Source organism: Camelina sativa, chromosome 9, assembly GCF_000633955.1.
Source record: "Camelina sativa cultivar DH55 chromosome 9, Cs, whole genome shotgun sequence".
Classification (NCBI taxonomy): domain Eukaryota; kingdom Viridiplantae; phylum Streptophyta; class Magnoliopsida; order Brassicales; family Brassicaceae; genus Camelina; species Camelina sativa.
Genome location: NC_025693.1, coordinates 5,425,876 through 5,445,458, shown reverse-complemented (window position 1 = coordinate 5,445,458; position 19,583 = coordinate 5,425,876). Strand labels below are relative to the sequence as shown.

Here is a 19,583-nt window from a genome sequence, read left to right as displayed (position 1 = left end):
TATCATGCGACTGTAAAACTCAGTTTCTGTGTATTCTGCTTTTGGTACGGAAACGAAGGTCGTTCTTGTTCACCTGCGAGATCTTAAGAGCCAAAGAGATATAGCCTAAAGCAGCTATCGCATAAAACACTTTGTATGGAGCCAACTCTAGCCCAGAGAAGAAGCAGTAGTAGCCGGCGAGAAGATAGATGTGATGGGGACCGAGTTGGTGTCCTGAGAGAAATGGGAAAGAGCGAAGGCTGCTAGACTCGGGTCTCGAGTTCAGTATTCCATGGAAAATTACACCAACGCAAAGAGCAGAGTCAGCAAACCAAGGGAAGCTTTGTCCTGTTCCGATCCGCTACAAAAAATTCCATTAAACATCAATCAAGCCTTCTTTTTTTCCAGGTATCGGGCCTATTGGCATAAGCTAAAAAGACATAATAAAACTCAAGTAGTAAACCGCAAAACAAAGCACTTTCACTAGTTCAATAGAGTCAATCAGATTTTTAAATCTAAGAATGCCTGAATATGGACATGGAAAACGTACCTGGAACCAAGCGGCAAGAGAGGGTACGAACATCAAAGCTGCTAGGAGATGCAATATTAGTAGGCCGTGCCTGTGGTTGAAGATGTCTGCTTGTGTCTCAATGAATGACTTTTCAGACAAATCTCCTGATACGGGATCCTCTCTGCTTGAGGGATGTCGTGTTTTACGCTCGTCTTCATTTTTTTGGTTCACTGATTCCTTTCTCCTCGATGCCATCACGATACTTCCATAACAAAAAAAATGAAAATTACCATCAGCTTTAGTTGCCTCTTACCGATTTCTGATTGATGTTTTTCTATGTAATTTTGAGGCATCTTCCTATCTCACATGACAATATTTGAAAAGATAGAAAGCTTGCGTACCAGCACATGGAGTTATGGCAGCAAAGAACATGAGAGGCGAGGAGTACAAAAAGACCCAAAGCTGGATGAAGAAAGGACACCAAGGTAACTGCGACTAGTGTCATAACAATCGTTGTGTTGAGCTTCAGAATTCGGACTGCCTGCTTTAAGAAACAGAATCTCAGTACCTCATTTTGATGATAAACTAAAAGCCTATATTTCAATGCTAAGCAAGGACAACATGCGGTTAATATTAGATGGCTTTTAGGTAAAGGACAGAATCGAAAAGCAAACCTTTAAACAGACGAAACTGGAAGAAATTATAGAAAACCAATGAAGGAAAGCAAGAGAATAGTTTCGTTCCAAAGCTTGGCACCTGCAACAAATTGACACTTATTCAGTTATTTCTGGACAGCGGTGAGTAGTTTTTGGATTGAACCAAAAAAAGTGATGAAAGCAAAGCAATTACCTTGATTTAACAGTGGTGTGGACAAGGGCCGACGCTTGAAACGCAAATCTGGAGACGATAATTAACAGACTGATGAAGGCATTGGCCATCAAAAAACAGATCAACGAGACCACTGTGAAGCTTGTGAGGGGAGGGAATGGTTGAGCCATTAGGAAGGAGTAGAACAATGAAATTATAAGAGGTAAAGCAGCTAGTAGCAGAAATGGAGATGGCATTTCTAAATTGTACTCTACAGCAGAAAGCAATGGTGGCACTGATAGTTTGTTGTCCCATTGATTAGCTTGCCGCATAAGAGCGAACACTGTGACGGCAAATGAGAAGCCAACTATCTGCAATATCAGACGCCACGTGAAGAAATGTTCAATCCCTCGTGAAAAAAGCAATCTCGTATTTAAGAAACAAATGGTAATCAAGTTTGGAGAGGAAGTCTTGCGGCAAGTCTCATGCACTGTAATAATTTCATAGCACGTTACATGCATAATTAGTATCATGTGACTGTGCACATCTGATACTCAAGGGGTTAAGGATAAAGATACCTGAGGACCATACAGAAGTACAAATCTGCTGGACATGGCTGGAGCAGAGACATGAACACTTGCAGTGTATGAGCAATGAGGGTCAACCTGTAGAAGGGCATGGAAACAGAAGAAACATTTGAGTTCTCTGTTTCAGTGAGAATAACAGACTAGCTTTTTCTAAAAAAAAATCTGACCAGTAGCATAACGGTAGTTTTCTCAGAACTCTGAGAACTCCAAAGAGCTGGTGATGAATCAATAACTATTGTCTCACTGTAGATATTTGCAAAAACGTGAAGTCCAGAAGCAGAATCCCAGGCAAGAGCAACAGGTGGGAAACAACGCAATTTGCAGAGCTCTGAAAATTGAACAATGATGAGATTTACAACTCAGATAGGGGAATGCAAATTTTTATGTTTACGAACCGAAGACTAATGTATTATTCCACAAGAACTGGAAATCTAGGCAGATGCTGACTAGAAGATTAAATGACAAAACTATGAGATAAAAGCTACAGAAATAAAAATCTCTACGATTCAAGAGAGGTTTGGAATACTCACTATCCTTGTCCAAGTCTCCTGTCTCGCCATCTGGTAAACCAAAAGTGTTAATGCCACAGCCAGCAGTTTTCAGGGACAGCGTTGTGGGCAATAGACCTAAGCTGGTAGCAAACGATAAGTTGTAAGCTAGAGGATGGTCCTCCTTCAAAAATATTTCCTGCAGAAAATTAATCCAAAACTGAATAATCAGTTAACCAATGATTTCACTTAGCTTAATTTCAAAGCATTGGAGATACAAGGGGAGAGTGTGGTCTCTTTTCAGAATGATAACCTTTGCCCAGTAAGTGGATAAGAGCATTGATTGAGATGAGACCTCCACGGCCCCTTCTTCAGGATTAAAGAACTGCCCTACTGCCATGGAAACTGCTACAGGAGGTTTACCAGAAATGGCCTGTGCAAGAGAAGGTCTGATTCCAGTTACACGCTTTTTTCATTCAAAAACTACTGAATTTGAAAAAAGGCAAATGTATCAAGGTGAGAAAATACTTCGCGAGGCGCAACTGAGATAGTCAAGAATCTGAATCCGCGCATTTCTTCAGGCCCCAGCTTCAGCACTGCAGATGGGGGAGCTTGTTCGGTCTGACTCCCTGGTTCTGACTAGTAAACATATACACAGAGAAATCTAGTTAATGAAAATGCTTAACTGACCTTCTTTCCTTTTGAAAATGTGAAGAGAACATGCACAAAGGAAATATGCGTGGAGACAAATCTCGCAATGTTGTAACTGATATCCTAAATTACTTTAGCAGACAGTGTATATATTCACCTGTTTTGGTGCAGGGCCTGCAGGGATGAGAACCATCTTTGATGTAACTTCTACGACCCTTTCACAAACCGGTAAATTTGAATTTGATTTCTCCTTCTCAGGCCATAGATGGAGTCTTACTCCAGAACAAGGCGCCAGATTTGTAACAAAGATAAAGTGGTTCTTTCCATTTGACCCCTATTGTACAGAAAATGTGTCATGCGAGATTGATATTGACATTGTAGTGATATATAGGTCTAAAATCACATCCCCAAGGGAGTACTATCAGCACAGACCAATAACTCTATGTCCAACCAGCGCCTTCTCCCGTCCATTGCCAAAATCGTAACAGTACTCGTTTGTATATATAGATCCCTATCGAGAGCATCATCCTTCCAATCCAGGGGACACGTAGAGAGTTGTGATTCAGAGCCTGGAAAGAATAAAAACAGAATATTAAGAGAATACATGAACCCACAGTAATAAGGACACCTAATGACATTTTTCATAATTAGCCATTGCCTAGAAAACTGTTTGACAGATAAAAGATACCTCCAGCTATATTTTCACTACTTGACAACATATACTGATAGATGTTAATCACCCTCAAGATCAGACAAGCTTATAACTTAAATATAAGAAATTACTATCTCCTTTCGTTGAGGACTTATACTCTGACAAAACAAGATATACATATCTTCAGGGTAGAGATGGTATTCATACCCTTTGAGGCCACCATGGCTAACTCATGAGAGACTTTCATGGGTGTCATTCCATTGAAACTTTGAGCTAATGCACTTTGAAGCATTCGGGTTAAAACCCAAAGTCTCTTTTCAGTATCAGAAAATGGCTGACTAGTTTTCGAGTCCACCAAACTAAGAAGCGTATGTGAAACCTGCATGGCATGCGAAATTTCAAAATTCACTGAACATGGCATTTTCCAGATTACAAATTAGGGAATTTTTACCTACTTGAACAACCAATTGATTACACCACAAAATAGCTTGATGCTCCATTGACAGCCACACGTTTTTCATGCTTGTACTACTTATCATAAAGCCATGACTTGAAGGGACAATGCCATCAAGTGACTCTAACTTTGATCGAACCTGAGAGAAACGGGAAAATCTTAAGCGTTAAGAACAGTTCAAATCTCATACACTGGAACTAACATATAATCAAAGAAAGAATCAAGACATAAAGAATGAACCAAACAACAAAATAAACCAAAATACTGGTGGATATTTTTTAGACCTGATAGTCATTGTAGCCACCGGCAATGGATACAACAACAACTCCGGATAGTAACGGGTCAGACACATAACTTCCCCCAGGAGATGTTTGAACTTCATACCCTTTTTTCCATTCGTGATTCACTTGAGCAAAGTAATGCCCCAAGGATGGCTGCAATCCCAGAGGAGGTGATCTGGATGAAATTAGACACATAAAAACCTAAACCATGTTTTTTTGGCGTTAACACTTGTTAAGCATTGAGAGGACTTACTGGTGTGGACTTGAGAGTGTTAGGATGGTTTGCACAGCTGATTTCCGCAAACGAGGATGGACTGCAGCAGCTCTGGCAACAAAACCACCCATAGAATGGCCAACAAGTATCACATTATCTGGTAAGTTACTAGACACAGCAGCACCTTCTCTTTCTCTGGTATCATGAGATTCCTTATATTGATCTAGAATCTGAAGAAGATAAGTGGATAGAATAAAGGATCAAATAGAGATAAACTTAATTGAAAACAAGACTCCAAGCTATATGTTCTGTTATCTTCGAGAACATTGCTTGATGAAACTTGGGAAAAGAAGTTCCCACGCACAAGAGCATCTATATACCCAGCAATTAACAATTTAAATAATATTGTTCTGTACTTTTAGTTAAGAATTTCGTGAAGGGAATGAAGCTAAGCTATAATTCCCACCCTATGAATGGCATATACGACATATTCAGTGTGCTCCTCAAGAATGCGACCATCCATTGCAGAATGTTCACCTTCAAGATCCACAGCAAACCAATCTAGTCTGTTGCTGTATTGACTAGGCAAATCATAGTCTACAGACTCTGTATCTGCACCGCCCCCACGGAAGAGAGAAGCTTCCTGATAAAATGTGCGCTCAAATGGACCACCCTGATATGCTCTATCAGATTCTGCTGCCACAGACCTGACCTGCATGAACAATATACATCACAGGGGATATAAGGAGGCTGGTATATGTAACCTAGAGACAAGCTCCCAACAGAATCGGGGTATATTACATTATTCTGGAGTAAAAGAAAACAACTGGCTCGACAATAACATTGAAAACTGCTAGTTAAGGAATTTCCAACTTCAGCTATTATAGTGATCCTTACCTGCTTGTAGCTACCAGCATTGCCTGGAATGAAAAGAACTGGAACTCCACTAAGTTTGTTAAGGTGCTCCTTAAAGTCAATCTTTCTCCAACCTTCGTGGTAAAGATAGAGTCCATATCTTCCAGGAGTTGCATCGTCCGTCACAGAGATAGGAATGTAAGTGGGATACATGTAAGTCATAATACAACCATTCTTTATAGGTTTAAGCAAACCAAACAAAGCCGTAAGCCCAATCCATGCCGCTAAAATCACAACGCCAACTATCCTCAGCCTTGGTCTAACGCATTGGCTGCTCATAGCAAATCTTACATCACGCATCTCAATCGTATATATCTCTGCATAAAAACATGCCAAATGTGATTAAACTCGCTCATAATAATTTTTTTATAAAAAAAAAAACAGAGAATCAAACAAAGTATAGAGCTCCTAAAACAAGAATAAATCGATTTTTTTTTTTTTGAGTATCAAACTGAATCACACAAGTGAAGAACCATAAACAGTAAAGCTCAAAACCAAATAAAATCTCAGCTGTACATTAATCAGCTTTAGATCTCAAATCAGTAGGGTTTTTCACTGTTCTCTCTCCCCGTCGATTCCTGTGAAAACTTCCTAAATCTACAATTTATAAGCTTTCAAGAGTACCAGGGGGGAAAGTAAAAATCCGATTAGAGTGAAAATGCTCTTGTTTCCTTGATCTCTGTGGTTGTTGTATAACTGAGGATAGATCTGTGAGTACAGAGGTAAAGAGAGAGGGAGAGAGAGCTTTCGTGGGAGATTATACTAGCTTGAGTTTTGTTTTTCTTTTTAAACATAGAATTAACTTATAACTTTTTTAGTAAACATAGGCTTAAGAGAAAAATTGATAAATTAAGCGAATAACTAGCTTAAGAGGTGTCAGACCAATTCATTAAACAGACCAATGTGATCATCATAATCACTTATCATAAAAATAAAATAAAAACAGAGAATCAAACAAAGCATATAGCTCCTAAAACAAGAATGCATAAACCTTTTTAAGTATCCAATAGATTCACACAAGTGAAGAACCATAAACAGTAAATGTTGTTGAGTCTAGTAGTGAGAGTATCCCAAATTTTATTAACAACCAAAAAAAATTCCACTATACTAGCATTAGATCTCAAATCAGTTTATGCACCAAATTACACAGAACAAAAACTGAAACGATACATATCAGGAAACTTAATAATATAGTGGACAAAAAAAAAATGAGATCCAAAATGGAAGAAGCTTAATATAGTAACAGTAGTTTAAGGGATGAGCAAAATGGAAACATTTTTTTAGTTTGGATCTCGCCATTAATGCTAAGCTAATAAGAGCTTAATTTGGTAATATCGATGAGTTTTTAAATCATTTGGGGCGTGTGATTTCAGAATACGAGTAAGAAACTAACCGGTTAAGAAGATGGTGAGAAGACACTACGCGATGTCCAGGGAAATTAGAACCGGCGGTTTAAGAAGGTATGGTAGCACGGTGCGACGGAGGTCAGGCTCCTCACTGAAATCGAGGAGGGAGAATAAATCGGAGATCCTGCGTTAATCGGATCCAGGTTCGGGTGCAGTTGAGTTAAATTTAGCTAATTGGGCTGTATTTGGACTATATGGGCCTAAAGTTACCAATGATGAAACGTCGTTTTAGAAGAGCGGATATATACGAATGAGAACTAGAATTATAGTCTAATCTTGAACGTTTGTTTTTTTAACTTTTAAATTTCAGTCTGCATTAAATTATAGGATATTTTCGAATATCAATCAATTTTTAGGATGTATATTTTTTTCTTTTTCCTCAAGAACTTTTAAGTATTATTTTCTATGTAAAATTCAAATGTATTAAAATATAACTCTTTAATGATACTCCCTACCCTCTCGCCAATTATATAGATTTTTTTTCAATTTTTTTGTTTGTTCTATTTTAATAGATTTTATCAAGTTTTCTTGCTTAATAGTATACATAATATCTACTTGAATCCGAAAAAAAAATATATCTACTTGAATATGCAGTATTTTATTCTATTGGTTGAATTTTTTTATAAATTATAAAATATTTATTATTTATTTAATTTTGCCAAAAAGTCTATTAATGGGACAGAGGGAGTAATTTTTATAAAGATTTAAATTTCAGTGATTTTTATAAAGAAAATAAGTATTTTAAGATTTACAAAACATTTTACAAAAGGAATGGAGGGACCATTGTTTAGTATCATGTTCTCAACCAGTTGAAGGTAAGTTAGATCTGAATTTACCAGCAATATACAGAAACCCGTTTTATGTTTGGGTCAAAAAAAAGTCCAAATTATTTGAAGTTTTTAAAATTATCAATACTTACCAAAAAAAACTCCATAATTACCAAAATAACATATACTGTGAATAGCCGAAACTGAATTCCACATATTTCTGGTTGTTAAGAGTTGGACTTGGAGGAGTAACCGAGTAATAATTTTACCAGTCTTTTTTTTTTTTTTTTCTCAAATAATTTTACCAGTCTAATATAGGAATAATCAGTTGAGAAGAACCAAAATGTACATGACTAGTTTTGAGAATTCAAAATGTTACTAAAAATAAACTTTGATCCAAACCTCATATTGAACATAACGTTGAAAAGAGAAGGAATGCAATAATCACACTTTTGGGACTATAATTTTTTTTTTAAAAACCTTATGAATCAAATAATTCAAAATAAGATATGGTACACAGATCAAACTTCTTGGTCTGCATTTCGTTTGGTTTGGATAACCAAAATGGACGATCGTTACGATAATATACAAAACAAAAGCATGATCTCTTAATAAAAGAGAAGAACGGATGTATATAGTTTACTAATATACGGGAAATACCCCGAGACAACAGAGTCTCTTCCACTCGACCCATCTCACAAAGTAACACCTCTCTAAAGTCTAAACTACTCTACTCAGAGAGAGAACCTCTCGCTTGGCTTTTTTTTTGGCTTCCTGATAGAAACAACAAACCCCGAAAAATCCCGGTTTACTTTCGGCTCACCTCTTTTACTTCTTGGAGAAACCAGAACCGGTAAAAACACGGTTTACTTTCCGTTCACCTCTTTTTGCCACATCGAGTTTCCGGTGAACAACTAGTATGAGAACTCGTGGCCACGGAGTGAGATGTATTTCTTGACCCAGATTGCAATATCTTCTGCACAAGCCTGAGCTTGCGGAGTCCTAAGAAGCATGTCGAGGGTTGCAAACTCATGAACCGCATCTTTGTACTCTAGCACGGGAGCATCTACATTGACTTTCCTTAACTCTTCTGAGTAAGCAATGGCCCGGTCTCTCATCCAGTCATGCTCTGCTACAATAGTTAGTGTTGGTGGCATGAATTTGAGAGGGGGACCTCGGCCTGGAACGAGCGGGTTTGCTGCCGGGTGGTCCAAGCTGAATTCTTCTTCTGACAAGAAAAGCTTCCATGCGAGAATGCACATGGCTTTGTCGTAGAAGTATGAGTTTGCCTGTTTGATCTCAGATTGTGTGGGAACACTACCGATGAAGAACGGGTACATTAGGACTTGAGCCACAACCTTGACAGGGTCTAGATTTTGACCAACTTCAATGGCTTTGCGTGCTACGTAGTCTGCTATGTTGGCACCACAGCTCACACCAAGAAGCACACATCTGAAGTTTCAAATTTTGAGATGTCACAGAACTCAGTAAGATTTTGTTTCACCTGAATCACATGAAAGCAACGATCTACAAAAATTCATCTCTGAATACTCAGCTGGGATCTAAGTTCATTATCCTTAGGAGTTCTTAAGAACCAAGAAGAGAACAACATTAATGGAAGCAAACTCCTTAAGTTACGTGAAAGCAGTGAGCACTAAAACATAGAATAAAGATTTTTGGTGTGACATACGATATGAATAAACAATTGACAACCCAAGCGCATGTTCAAGAAACTGACTCCTAAGCATATGTTTTTTTCCATCAAAAAACAAGCGTGCTAATTCAATTCCAAGAAGGTTCGCGAAATTAAAAGGATTGAGTTTACACATCTAACATGCGCAGCCCAAGAGAGATCAATGAAGATCAAACAAATCATCATTTCAGGGGCCAATGGATAAGAGGAGAAGCAGCAACAGAAGTTTCGTAGATCACTACCAAGAAACAACACTATAATTAATTGAACTCTACCACAAGTAGACCACAGACCAAAGATCAACATTAAAGCCTAGATGTTCAGGCAGGCAGGAACACACACACATTCGTTTCTAAGTTCTAACAAATTCTAGGCTCTTTCACTAGTTTCACTACCTAAACAAGAATCAACATTTCCCTAAATGTGATAGGCAATGCAAATGGAAAGTCATTGTTTTTACCTCGAGGGATCAGCATGAGTTGCGAGCCAAGGTTCCACCAATGATGCACCAAAAGCATCAACGATATGCTTATTAACTTCTGATTTCTTCACCTCCCCTCCGGTTCGCCGCGAATTTCCCATGGACTTATTACATTCCGCCAAATTCGCCTGCTTCCCCAGCCATTTCAACACCTTGAACCCGTCCTCATACGCCGCTGGATACCGGTTCTCAGGTGCAAGCCTGTACCCGACGGCCAAGACAATGATATCACAATGCTTGGCCATTCTTCTACAAAAGAAATCATTAGCCACTGAGTCGTTACTTCCACTCACCCATCCACCACCGTGGAACTGCAACATCACAGGAAGTTTTCTAGAGTTTCCACCCGACGACGACGGTGAGTATCCTCTGTACACGTCNCCGGTTCTCAGGTGCAAGCCTGTACCCGACGGCCAAGACAATGATATCACAATGCTTGGCCATTCTTCTACAAAAGAAATCATTAGCCACTGAGTCGTTACTTCCACTCACCCATCCACCACCGTGGAACTGCAACATCACAGGAAGTTTTCTAGAGTTTCCACCCGACGACGCCGGTGAGTATCCTCTGTACACGTCGGAGGAGGATCCTGCTTCAGGGGATGACGAACCAGTGGTGGTGCAACCGTAACTGTTCCTCCTAGATTCTACCTTGTGAGACAACAACGAATTAGACGAACCTAAGCTGTTTCTCCTAATAAGAAGATCCGATCCGGCGAGGTTGTTGAGATTTCGAGCCTTACCGGAATGCACGCCAGCGGCAGAGGTGCTCGGTTCCAGAGGCGTAAGAGCAGATTCAGGTAGAAAAATCCGTACGGATAAAGAAGTTAACGGATCGATATGAATGTCTTTAGTCGCAACACCGTCGGTGAATAACGGATTAGGAGCAGCGACGGATTCTTCGGGTCGGGTCGTGACACCGAACGGATCCGAGGACGATTCGTCACCCGAAGATTGAATCCGGTTCTGTAAACGGTGTTTCAAAAGGAACTTGAAGAAGACACTGTAGAGCTTCACACCAACGCTCGGCATTTTTTTTTGTTTCTTATCGTATTTCTCCGGTTCGAATTTGAAACACCTATTTGTGAGTTTTACAGAGATTTTATGGATCCATGGATGGATAAAGGGAGATTAAGGTGGAGATTGCAGCAATTGCATCGAATTAGGGTTTGTAGGAGAGTGAAGAAGATTGCTTCGATTTGGAGCTTTGGATTGAGGTGAAAGATGAGCGTTAATAACTTAATAGAGACAACAAGGATAGAACCAAAAATTAAATTACAAAAAAAAAAGGAGTAAAGAAGCTTAGGTATTAGGTGGGAAGAGAGACTATCAGATTAATAAATTTGTTTTGCTAAATGTTTTTATATTTCCTTTTAATGGGAGCTACTTTATTAATTTCAGGGGATCTTTTTATTTATCTTCAAAACAGATTTTCTTTTATGTATTGAGAAGAGCTTCATATTTGTATTTGGTTTATTGGCCTACAACAATGGGAAGATTTTCATGGTGAAGACTTTCTTACGTTCATTCATTTGCGACTATGTGAGTTCAAACTCGAGGGATACCTCTCCTGTATGTCTATCAGACTAGGCCCTGTTCGTCTAGGAGTCGCGCGACTCTTTTCAGCGACAGCTTTTTAAAAGGTGGAGTTTTGTAAATTTTAAAAAATATTTTGTAAATATGAGTATTTTTAGGGATATAAATGTAATTTTTCACATTCCGCCATTAACAGTTGCAGAAGAAAATATGAGCATACAGATCTGTAAAATTTTTGTAATGGCAAAATTGTATTTAAAATCTCAGCGACAGTCACTGGTTTGAAATAAGGAGTTGGGTGGTGTCGCCGTTTTTTCTGGCGATTCATTTAAATGACGTTGCGACTTATCTCCTACCTTCTGCGACTCATCTAAAACTTTTATTATCAAGCTCTGTCGTCGTTTAAATTTGTTGCTACTCTTTCTGAGATGTCGTTTTACTCTGTCGCTGCCGCTGTCGTAGCGTGTAGCAAAAAAACAGGGCCCTAGTCACTGCCCTTATCTTATTCCTCCGATTGTACATGATCAATTGATCATGCTTTAAAAGATCTTAGGACAAGTCCAATGGTGGACTTTAAATTTGAGACTCTTATGTACAGTTTAGAATTTTTTAACAATATATATATATTGTACTGTTTACAAAATAAGAGTTGTCTGTTAAGTATATTAAATAAGAGTTGTCTCTTATTTTTTATTTAATTTTGATTTATTTTTTATCTTATTTATTATAAGAGTCATCCTAAATCCTGTTAAATCTACCAATGTAGATCCCCTTATGGTCCATGTTTGGGAGGAATGAGGCGAATCAAACAACATCTCACATACTGTTAATGAGAATAGGTCTCAAAGTTCGGATATTTCATCTCACACTAATACTATATCTCAACCTCCTAAACCTAACACACATGGGTTAAATTGGAATGAATTTGCAACGGTAAATTTGTTACTCACTGATTACATTATCCTTAAGCTCTACTTCTAAGCTAGAAGAGATGAACATATTTTTATTTGGGCAATGAACTTTTAAAAGTCACAATTAGTAATGAAATATGTACAATTACTGGAACAGAAAATTCTGATAAAAACACTAATAAAACATAGTGAAACTACACAACTCTAGATAAATAGATGCAAATTTCTAAAATGACACAACCGTAATAAGTTAATTTCAAATAAGTATATATATATATATATCTATATTTTATGAAATTTTACCATTAAAATATGCAACCAAAGAAAGTATTATTTTATATTGTTATTTATTATACTGATTTTCTTTCTTTCGAAGTTTTACTTTAGGTATATGTGGAAGCAAAACTCACACTAGCTTAATTTAACCGGAAAATCAAAAGAAGGTTTTAAGGTGAGGAAAACAAATTTTCTTGTTGATCAGGGCTAATCAGGAACACTCCAAGATTTCCTAGACATGAAAATTCTAAGCAAGATGGGACTAAAAAATAAACTTGAAATTAAAAAAAAAAAAAAAACCCCAAGAGAAGACATGACATAAGAGAAGGGCTCCGTACAACGACCACGTATGGAGAGATTGCAATTTGTTAAAAAAGAGAGCTCTTTAACTTAATCTCAAGTTTGTTAAAAAAAAATCTATAACAAGATGTTAAATACATAATACAGTTACAACGAGTCACCTACGAAAATTTCTACGACTGAATTCAAAACCGATGTTTAATGTACATTTCCATCGCAATACTCAGAAGAAAAAAAGAAAAAAAAATAAAATAGAAAGAGGGATTATCTCGTGAGTAACAAAAGTTTATGTTTTTATTGGTTCAAGACTTTAAAATGTTTAATTGTGGAAAAACATACAAGAAATTAAGAAAGAGGGGTGATCTGTAAGAAACAAATAATAGCGGGCTCAAATTGAAATCTCCTAAAAGAATGCCCCAATTAATAAAAAAAACAAAAAATACTGTTTTCATGCGCGTCCGTATAGACGGTGAATTGCAGCGAACAAGAAAAGAATAACTTGAACCGGGTCTGATGTTTGTTGATGAGTACGCTTCTCTTCAACACACCTTGAAACGGAGACGACTCGAGATCATCGATTCCATGGAAGCTTCTTCTTCATCTCAGGTCTGACTTCATTCTTCTTCTTCTTCTTCGTCTCCCTCACTGATCTACCATCTGATTCCGAGTTCCATTTCGATTCTGCAATTTCCTGTTCGCGTTTCAAGCTAATCCGTTTCTTTCTTCTTCTTCTTCCTCTACCTTTGGGTTTCACGCGAACTTCTCTAGGGTTTCTCCTTTCCTTGTGTCGAATTTGATGTTTCTTTGGTTTGATTTCGTGAAATCAGGCTAAACTTGCCGATATGCGAGAAAAATTAGGGCGAGAGGTTCGTGTTTTCGAGACTTCGAGTAACTCACAGAGGCCAACCCAAACTTCTTCTAGTGCTGGTATAGTTAGCAGATTCCTGATTCTTGCTAGTGTTGTTGCATTTGATCTGAATTTGAACAAGTCTTGTGATTGATTTGGTTTGTAAAAATTCCCACAGAAGATGAATCTGATGATTTCTATGAGTTCACACCTGCGGATTATTACCGACTCTTGGCTACTAAGAAAGAAGGTAAGATCTTCTCAAGAATCTGATCAATTTGTAATGGTTTTGGGCTGCGTTTAGTCATTTTCCATGGAATTTTGCATATCGATTAACTTGGTTGTTGTAACTCTTCTAACATGTAAATTAGATAAATCATTGAAGACAAGAAAACTCCGGGAAGCAGAAGAAGCTGCTCGTCGATCCAAGCTTACCAAGGTTGTTTGTTGTTATTATTATTCTGAAGGTTTTTTGTATTGTTTCATGCTTTGGATTATCCCACTGACTGTTTGTAGATTGCTACTATCTAGGCTGTAATCCGTGTTCGTTTCCCTGATAATCACACATTGGAGGCAACATTTCATCCCTCAGAAAAGATCCAATGCTTGATTGATCTTGTCAGGAGAGTAGTAGCCCACCCGGATATTCCTTTCTACTTGTGTACGTTTCCATTGCTCAGATTTCTGATTTTATGTTTCCTTTCTCAAGGTAAAGAAACCTGACATCGTGCTATTCTTTTTTGGCAGACACAACTCCTCCCAAGAAACAGATAAAAGATTTCTCACAAGACTTCTACTCTGCTGGGTTTGTTCCTGGAGCAATTGTCTATTTTGCAAACGATCAACCAAAAGGTTAGTTTGTGACATTACCTTCACACGCTACTGTAGACTTCCTCTTTCTCTGAGATACTTTTATTGCATTGCAATATTTAGTAAGTGAGGTCACTTAGAGGAACGGAGAACTATTCCTGTGAAATTGTCCAAAAAACTTGCAAACTTAGGATTGATACAGCTCGAGAAGAAGTTTAGGATCATGTGAATACATAGAGAACAATAATCATAGAAGGAGTCGGGTGTGTCAAATAGATTCACTGTTGAACTATGAGCTTTACATAATACATCTGTTGGAAAGAGGACTGAGCTCTTAACTTATTTCTTAAAACCCCAAATGTTTTTGTTGCAGATGGTGGTGCTAGTTCAACTCCTTATCTTAATGAAGAGATCTTGTCACTGAAAGATTTAGAGGTCATGACCAAAGCAGAGGAAACGGTTGAGCCATCGTCAGAGGAAGCCACGGTTGACTCTGGTCATGTACCGGTTGAACACGAGCCTAAACCCACAGAGAAGAAGAGTACAAAGCCTAAGTGGTTTAAAATGTGATTTTCACTTACGTTACCCACATAACAAGAACTAGCAGGATGTTGTCTTTGAAATGTGAGTATGTGACGGTTGGAGTGTGTCAGCATCACAGTAGCAAATCTTATTGTGTCGGTATGGGCTTCTTTACTGTCTTTGCTCATTTGGATTTTGTCGGCGTAAAAGTTACTTCCATTATAGCATTTATTCTCTGTTTTTTGTTTTTTTTTTAATAAATCTGTTTCCTGCCAAAGTAGAATCTAGAAAGTAAATTGATGCGTTGGGCTACGCCGTCGCCATATAATCTTTAGATGAACTAGTTACGTATACAACAATGTGGAAGATAATAAGTATGTGATGATTAATTGTTATAGTATCAAAGAGTGTGAATTAGTCTGAAAATATAGAGTGAAAAATCCCTTTTTTAATAAAAGGGAAGTACATAAAATAGCTTTTGTAAACTTTATATTTTTAATAAATGGTTACAAATGATTACAAATAGGTTATAAATTAATCCATATATTATTATTAATCGGTTACACCTAAATATTAGGGATATTTCAAATTGATAATTGATATATTAATGGTAACAAATAAAATTATGGATATTAAAACTGTATTTTCGAAAGATTTTAGTCTTATATCATATTGTTTCCAAAAATCTTTAAACAGAGTATTACAAATTTATTTTCCACATATTTTATCGATAGATATTAGAGAGTAGTTGGTACATAAGATTGGTTAACTTAAATACAATTGATTTCCGGTTTAGTTTAGATCCGGTTTAGTTTATTTCAATGTATATATCACAGTTTTGTAAAGTTTGTTACGATTGAGAAATAAGAAAATCATTTCACAAAACTCTCTTTGTTCTGCGATTCTATTATGGTATCAGAGCCAGGTTTCCGCAAAATCTGGTGATTTCACCTTCGATTTCTTTCGATTCCTTCAAATTACACCGATCAATCATCTTCATCTTCTTCGATTGACCTACCGAAGCTTTGATTTGAAGAAAATGGTGCGAAAAGGGGGAAAACTGAAGAGTAGAAGTGTTACGCCAGAATTCGATGGATCCGCAGCCAAGGTTACTCGTGAATCGGCGATCTATGAAGAACCTGAGCTTGGATTTGGGAAATCGCAACGTTCTCAGCGATCGGAGGGATACGGAACTCAAGGATCGATGTCGCGCCTATCGGAACCGTCGGATAATCCTTTCAATCTCCAATCCTCCGATCACCCAGGTTTAACGATCGTTGCTCATGTCTTAGATGGATCAAATTACAATAGCTGGTCTATAGCGATGAAGATAAGTTTAGAGGCTAAGAATAAGCTTTACTTTATTGATGGATCTATGTTGAGACCAAGTGAAAGTGATTTTGATTTCAGGATATGGAGTAGATGTAACAGTATGGTGAAGTCGTGGATCCTAAATGTCGTCAACAAGGAGATTTATGATAGCATTTAGCCCTGGGCAAATAATCCGAAACCGAACAAACCGATCCGAACCGATCCGAATAAACCGATTTGGATCAGATTCGGTTTATCTCTTAAAACAGATCGGTTTCTATATTGATTAGAAATCGGATTTCGGTTTTAAACCGATCCGAACCGAAAACCGATCGGTTATCCGCTAAACCGAATACATATTTAATTTTAATACATTTGGGTTATGAATTGTTATTATTTTCGGGCTTTGTTAGAAGCCCATTAACCATTAATGGATCTTTTTAAAAAAATTAAGCATAAATCACCAGCATGAGGATTCGAACCTCACACCTTGAAGGATAAGGGACACGCTCTAGCCACCTGAGCTGTCCGAACTTTTTGAATTTATTCTCCAAATGATATATATAAGGGATTCGGTTTAAGTTCGGATTTTTGAAAAAAACTGAAAACCGATCCGAATCCGAACAAATCCGATCCGAAAAATAGCCGGATTCTAAACGGATTTTATATATCCTAATCCGAAAAATCCGAAATCCAAAAAAACCGATCCGATCCTAACCGAAAATCCGAACACCCAGGGCTAATAGCATTCTTTACTATCAAGATGCTGTTGAAATGTGGAATGAGTTGTTTACTAGGTTTCGAGTGAACAATCTACCAAGGAAATACCAACTGGAGCAGGCTATGATTACGCTTAAGCAAGGAGACCTTGATCTGTCCACTTACTTTACCAAGAAGAAGACATTGTGGGAACAACTTTGCAACACTAGGTCTCGAACAGTTAAGAAGTGTGATTGTGATCAGGTGAAAGAATTACTTGAAGAAGCGGAGGTCAGTCGAGTGATTCAGTTTCTTATGGGGTTGAATGATAATTTCAACAATATTCGAGGTCAGATCTTAAACATGAAGCCATTGCCGGGGTTGAGTGAAATATATAATATCTTGGATCAGGATGAGAGTCAACGTGTTGTTGGAAACAGAAAACCATTGGTGACTCCTTCTGCTTTTCAGACTCAAACAGTTCAATCAGAACCGAATCAGATCTTGATGGCTCAAGGGAACTTTCAGAAACCGAAATGTTCACATTGCTCTCGTTTGGGACACACAGTGGATAAGTGCTACAAAGTCCATGGTTATCCACCTGGTCATCCAAGGGCTAAGAAGAACACGTTTATGGGAAGTACCAACTTGACAAATGCTGATCAATTTTATGGTGAAAAGGAGAATTGTCATGAAGAGAAAGAAGAAGATATGTCCAAGGATCAGATTCAACACATGATATCTTATTTGAGCTCTAAACTCCAATCCACTAGTGTCACTGCCTGCCCGGACAAAGCCATAGCTTCGACTTCAAATTCTGTACCAACCATCTCCCAGATGACTGGTACTTTCCTTTCTCTTTATGATCTCACCTATTATGACATGTTAACTTCATCTATACCTCATGAAACTGAGTTGTCTTTTAGAGCTTGGGTCATAGATTCAGGTGCTAGTCATCATGTTACTCATGAGAGGGAGATGTATGTAGAATACCAAGCCTTAGAAAGAACTTATGTTAGACTTCCTAATGGCCAAACAGTTAAAATAGAAGGGACTGGTTACATTCAACTCACAGATGCTTTAGGTCTTTATAATGTGTTATACATTCCTGAATTCAAATTTAATCTGTTGAGTGTAAGTGTTGTTACTAAAACATTGAAGTCTAAAGTGGTTTTTACTTCTGATGATTGTTGCATTCAGGCTCTTACTCAGGAGGTAATGATTGGAAGAGGTAGTCAAGTTGCAAATCTATATGTTTTGAGTCTTGATAAAAAGCTTGTTAATCTGTCGTCTTCAACTTTTCCTGGTAAGTCTGTCTGTTCTATTCAAAAAGTAGATTCTAATATTTGGCATCAAAGATTAGGACATCCTTCTGTTTCTAAAATAGAGTCTCTTTCTGATATTTTGTTGTTACCAAAGAAAACTATAAATAAGAATTCTCATCATTGTCGTATATGTCATCTTTCAAAACAGAAACATTTACCTTTCAAATCTATGAATCACATGCGTAATAAACCTTTTGAATTGCTTCACATAGATACTTGGGGTCCTTTTTCTGTCCCTACAGTAGATGGCTATAGATATTTCCTGACAATTGTTGATGATTATAGTAGAGCTACCTGGTTATATATGCTTAAACAAAAATCTGATGTCTTACATGTTTTTCCTGATTTTATAACAATGGTTGAGACTCAATATAACACTAAGGTTTGTTCTGTTAGATCTGATAATGCTAATGAATTGAAATTTACTGAATTGTATTTGCAAAAAGGAATTAAGTCTTTTCATTCATGTCCTGAAACCTCTGAACAAAATTCAGTTGTAGAACGGAAACATCAGCATCTGTTGAATGTAGCTAGGGCTCTTATGTTTCAGTCTGGTATTCCTTTAGAATATTGGGGGGATTGTGTGTTAACTGCAGTTTTCTTAATAAATAGATTACCTTCTCCTGTTATAGATAATAAGACTCCTCTAGAACGCTTAACATCAGAAATTCCAGATTATCATTCTCTTAAGAGCTTTGGTTGTTTATGTTATCGTTCTACTTCTCCTAAGTCTAGAACTAAGTTTGATCCTAGGGCTAGAGCTTGTGTTTTTCTAGGTTATCCTTCAGGTTTTAAGAGCTACAAGCTACTAGACATAGAGACATACTCAGTTTTTGTTTCTCGACATGTCATATTCTATAAGCTACAAAGACTTTCTTTCCTCATTTTTCTCTTCCTGTGCAAATCAATGATGGACAATCGCCTTTAGTGCAACCATCTTCTGATGCTCCTCACAATTCTGATGAGTCATCTTCCATGGTTTCTGTTCCTTCTGAACTTAAACCAACTCGGCAGAGAAAACTGCCATCCCACTTACAGGACTTTCATTGTTATAATAATAATACTCTTACTAATAGTAATCACAAAAATACTTCCCCTTATCCATTAGCAAACTATATCTCTTATTCTTATCTATCTGAGCCTTTCTATGCCTTCACTAA

At 37.5% G+C, this 19,583-nt stretch overlaps 5 protein-coding genes across 10 annotated transcripts in view; 3 read left to right on the top strand and 2 right to left on the bottom strand.

The window, feature by feature from the left end:
* The window catches only part of LOC104710555, an 8,263-nt gene extending 1,176 nt beyond the window's left edge, over nucleotides 1–7,087 (bottom strand). The window contains exons 1-19 of one of the 3 annotated variants that reach the window (XM_019230398.1): nucleotides 6,933–7,087; nucleotides 5,522–5,856; nucleotides 5,091–5,336; nucleotides 4,664–4,854; nucleotides 4,414–4,585; nucleotides 4,131–4,268; nucleotides 3,883–4,054; nucleotides 3,456–3,592; nucleotides 3,181–3,357; nucleotides 2,901–3,011; nucleotides 2,686–2,805; nucleotides 2,415–2,571; nucleotides 2,052–2,212; nucleotides 1,876–1,962; nucleotides 1,340–1,668; nucleotides 1,165–1,246; nucleotides 892–1,034; nucleotides 530–752; nucleotides 2–340 (exon numbers count right to left, since the gene is read on the bottom strand). In XM_019230398.1, coding sequence (XP_019085943.1) covers nucleotides 20–340; nucleotides 530–752; nucleotides 892–1,034; nucleotides 1,165–1,246; nucleotides 1,340–1,668; nucleotides 1,876–1,962; nucleotides 2,052–2,212; nucleotides 2,415–2,571; nucleotides 2,686–2,805; nucleotides 2,901–3,011; nucleotides 3,181–3,357; nucleotides 3,456–3,592; nucleotides 3,883–4,054; nucleotides 4,131–4,268; nucleotides 4,414–4,585; nucleotides 4,664–4,854; nucleotides 5,091–5,336; nucleotides 5,522–5,839 — 3,285 coding nt within the window. In that variant the 5' untranslated portion in view covers nucleotides 5,840–5,856; nucleotides 6,933–7,087 and the 3' untranslated portion in view covers nucleotides 2–19. The remainder of the gene's footprint in view (nucleotide 1; nucleotides 341–529; nucleotides 753–891; nucleotides 1,035–1,164; nucleotides 1,247–1,339; nucleotides 1,669–1,875; nucleotides 1,963–2,051; nucleotides 2,213–2,414; nucleotides 2,572–2,685; nucleotides 2,806–2,900; nucleotides 3,012–3,180; nucleotides 3,358–3,455; nucleotides 3,593–3,882; nucleotides 4,055–4,130; nucleotides 4,269–4,413; nucleotides 4,586–4,663; nucleotides 4,855–5,090; nucleotides 5,337–5,521; nucleotides 5,857–6,932) is intronic. The other 2 variants (XM_010427179.2, XM_010427178.2) reach the window with 2 other exon arrangements.
* On the bottom strand, nucleotides 8,223–10,941 carry LOC104710554 (probable carboxylesterase 11). 2 transcript variants are annotated; one of them, XM_019229283.1, is made up of 4 exons: nucleotides 10,630–10,941; nucleotides 10,461–10,533; nucleotides 9,866–10,273; nucleotides 8,223–9,164 (listed from the first exon to the last, which is right to left on the bottom strand). In XM_019229283.1, exons 1-4 carry the CDS (start codon nucleotides 10,916–10,918, stop codon nucleotides 8,627–8,629), a joined length of 1,308 nt encoding a protein of 435 aa, XP_019084828.1. In that variant the 5' UTR covers nucleotides 10,919–10,941; the 3' UTR covers nucleotides 8,223–8,626. The 2 variants fall into 2 exon arrangements, with proteins under 2 accessions (XP_019084828.1, XP_019084827.1); XM_019229282.1 differs by having other exon boundaries at nucleotides 10,461–10,941.
* LOC104710553 (plant UBX domain-containing protein 1) lies at nucleotides 13,364–15,365 on the top strand. Of its 2 annotated transcripts, none has more exons than XM_010427174.2 (7): nucleotides 13,364–13,515; nucleotides 13,737–13,836; nucleotides 13,935–14,006; nucleotides 14,128–14,195; nucleotides 14,288–14,417; nucleotides 14,504–14,608; nucleotides 14,940–15,365. In XM_010427174.2, the coding sequence occupies exons 1-7, from the start codon at nucleotides 13,423–13,425 to the stop codon at nucleotides 15,134–15,136; spliced, it is 765 nt and encodes a 254-aa protein (XP_010425476.1). In that variant the 5' UTR covers nucleotides 13,364–13,422; the 3' UTR covers nucleotides 15,137–15,365. The 2 variants fall into 2 exon arrangements, with proteins under 2 accessions (XP_010425476.1, XP_010425477.1); XM_010427175.2 differs by having other exon boundaries at nucleotides 13,371–13,515; nucleotides 13,938–14,006.
* Nucleotides 16,009–16,773, top strand: LOC104710552. Of its 2 annotated transcripts, XM_010427173.2 has the most exons (2): nucleotides 16,009–16,353; nucleotides 16,499–16,584. In XM_010427173.2, exons 1-2 carry the CDS (start codon nucleotides 16,128–16,130, stop codon nucleotides 16,525–16,527), a joined length of 255 nt encoding a protein of 84 aa, XP_010425475.1. In that variant the 5' UTR covers nucleotides 16,009–16,127; the 3' UTR covers nucleotides 16,528–16,584. The 2 variants fall into 2 exon arrangements, with proteins under 2 accessions (XP_010425475.1, XP_019085810.1); XM_019230265.1 differs by having other exon boundaries at nucleotides 16,009–16,773.
* The window catches only part of LOC104715037, a 6,850-nt gene continuing 4,440 nt past the window's right edge, over nucleotides 17,174–19,583 (top strand). Inside the window, exons 1-2 of the mRNA XM_010432492.1 lie at nucleotides 17,174–18,232; nucleotides 18,299–18,404. Coding sequence (XP_010430794.1) covers nucleotides 17,174–18,232; nucleotides 18,299–18,404 — 1,165 coding nt within the window. The remainder of the gene's footprint in view (nucleotides 18,233–18,298; nucleotides 18,405–19,583) is intronic.

Coding starts and splice junctions, on each gene's coding strand:
- LOC104710553 (XM_010427174.2), top strand. CDS start 13,423: ATGTTTGTTGATGAGTACGCTTCTCTTCAACACACCTTGAAACGGAGA. Junction 13,837..13,934: donor CCAAACTTCTTCTAGTGCTG/GTATAGTTAGCA, acceptor AAATTCCCACAG/AAGATGAATCTGATGATTTC. Junction 14,418..14,503: donor GGATATTCCTTTCTACTTGT/GTACGTTTCCAT, acceptor CTTTTTTGGCAG/ACACAACTCCTCCCAAGAAA.
- LOC104710552 (XM_019230265.1), top strand. CDS start 16,128: ATGGTGCGAAAAGGGGGAAAACTGAAGAGTAGAAGTGTTACGCCAGAA.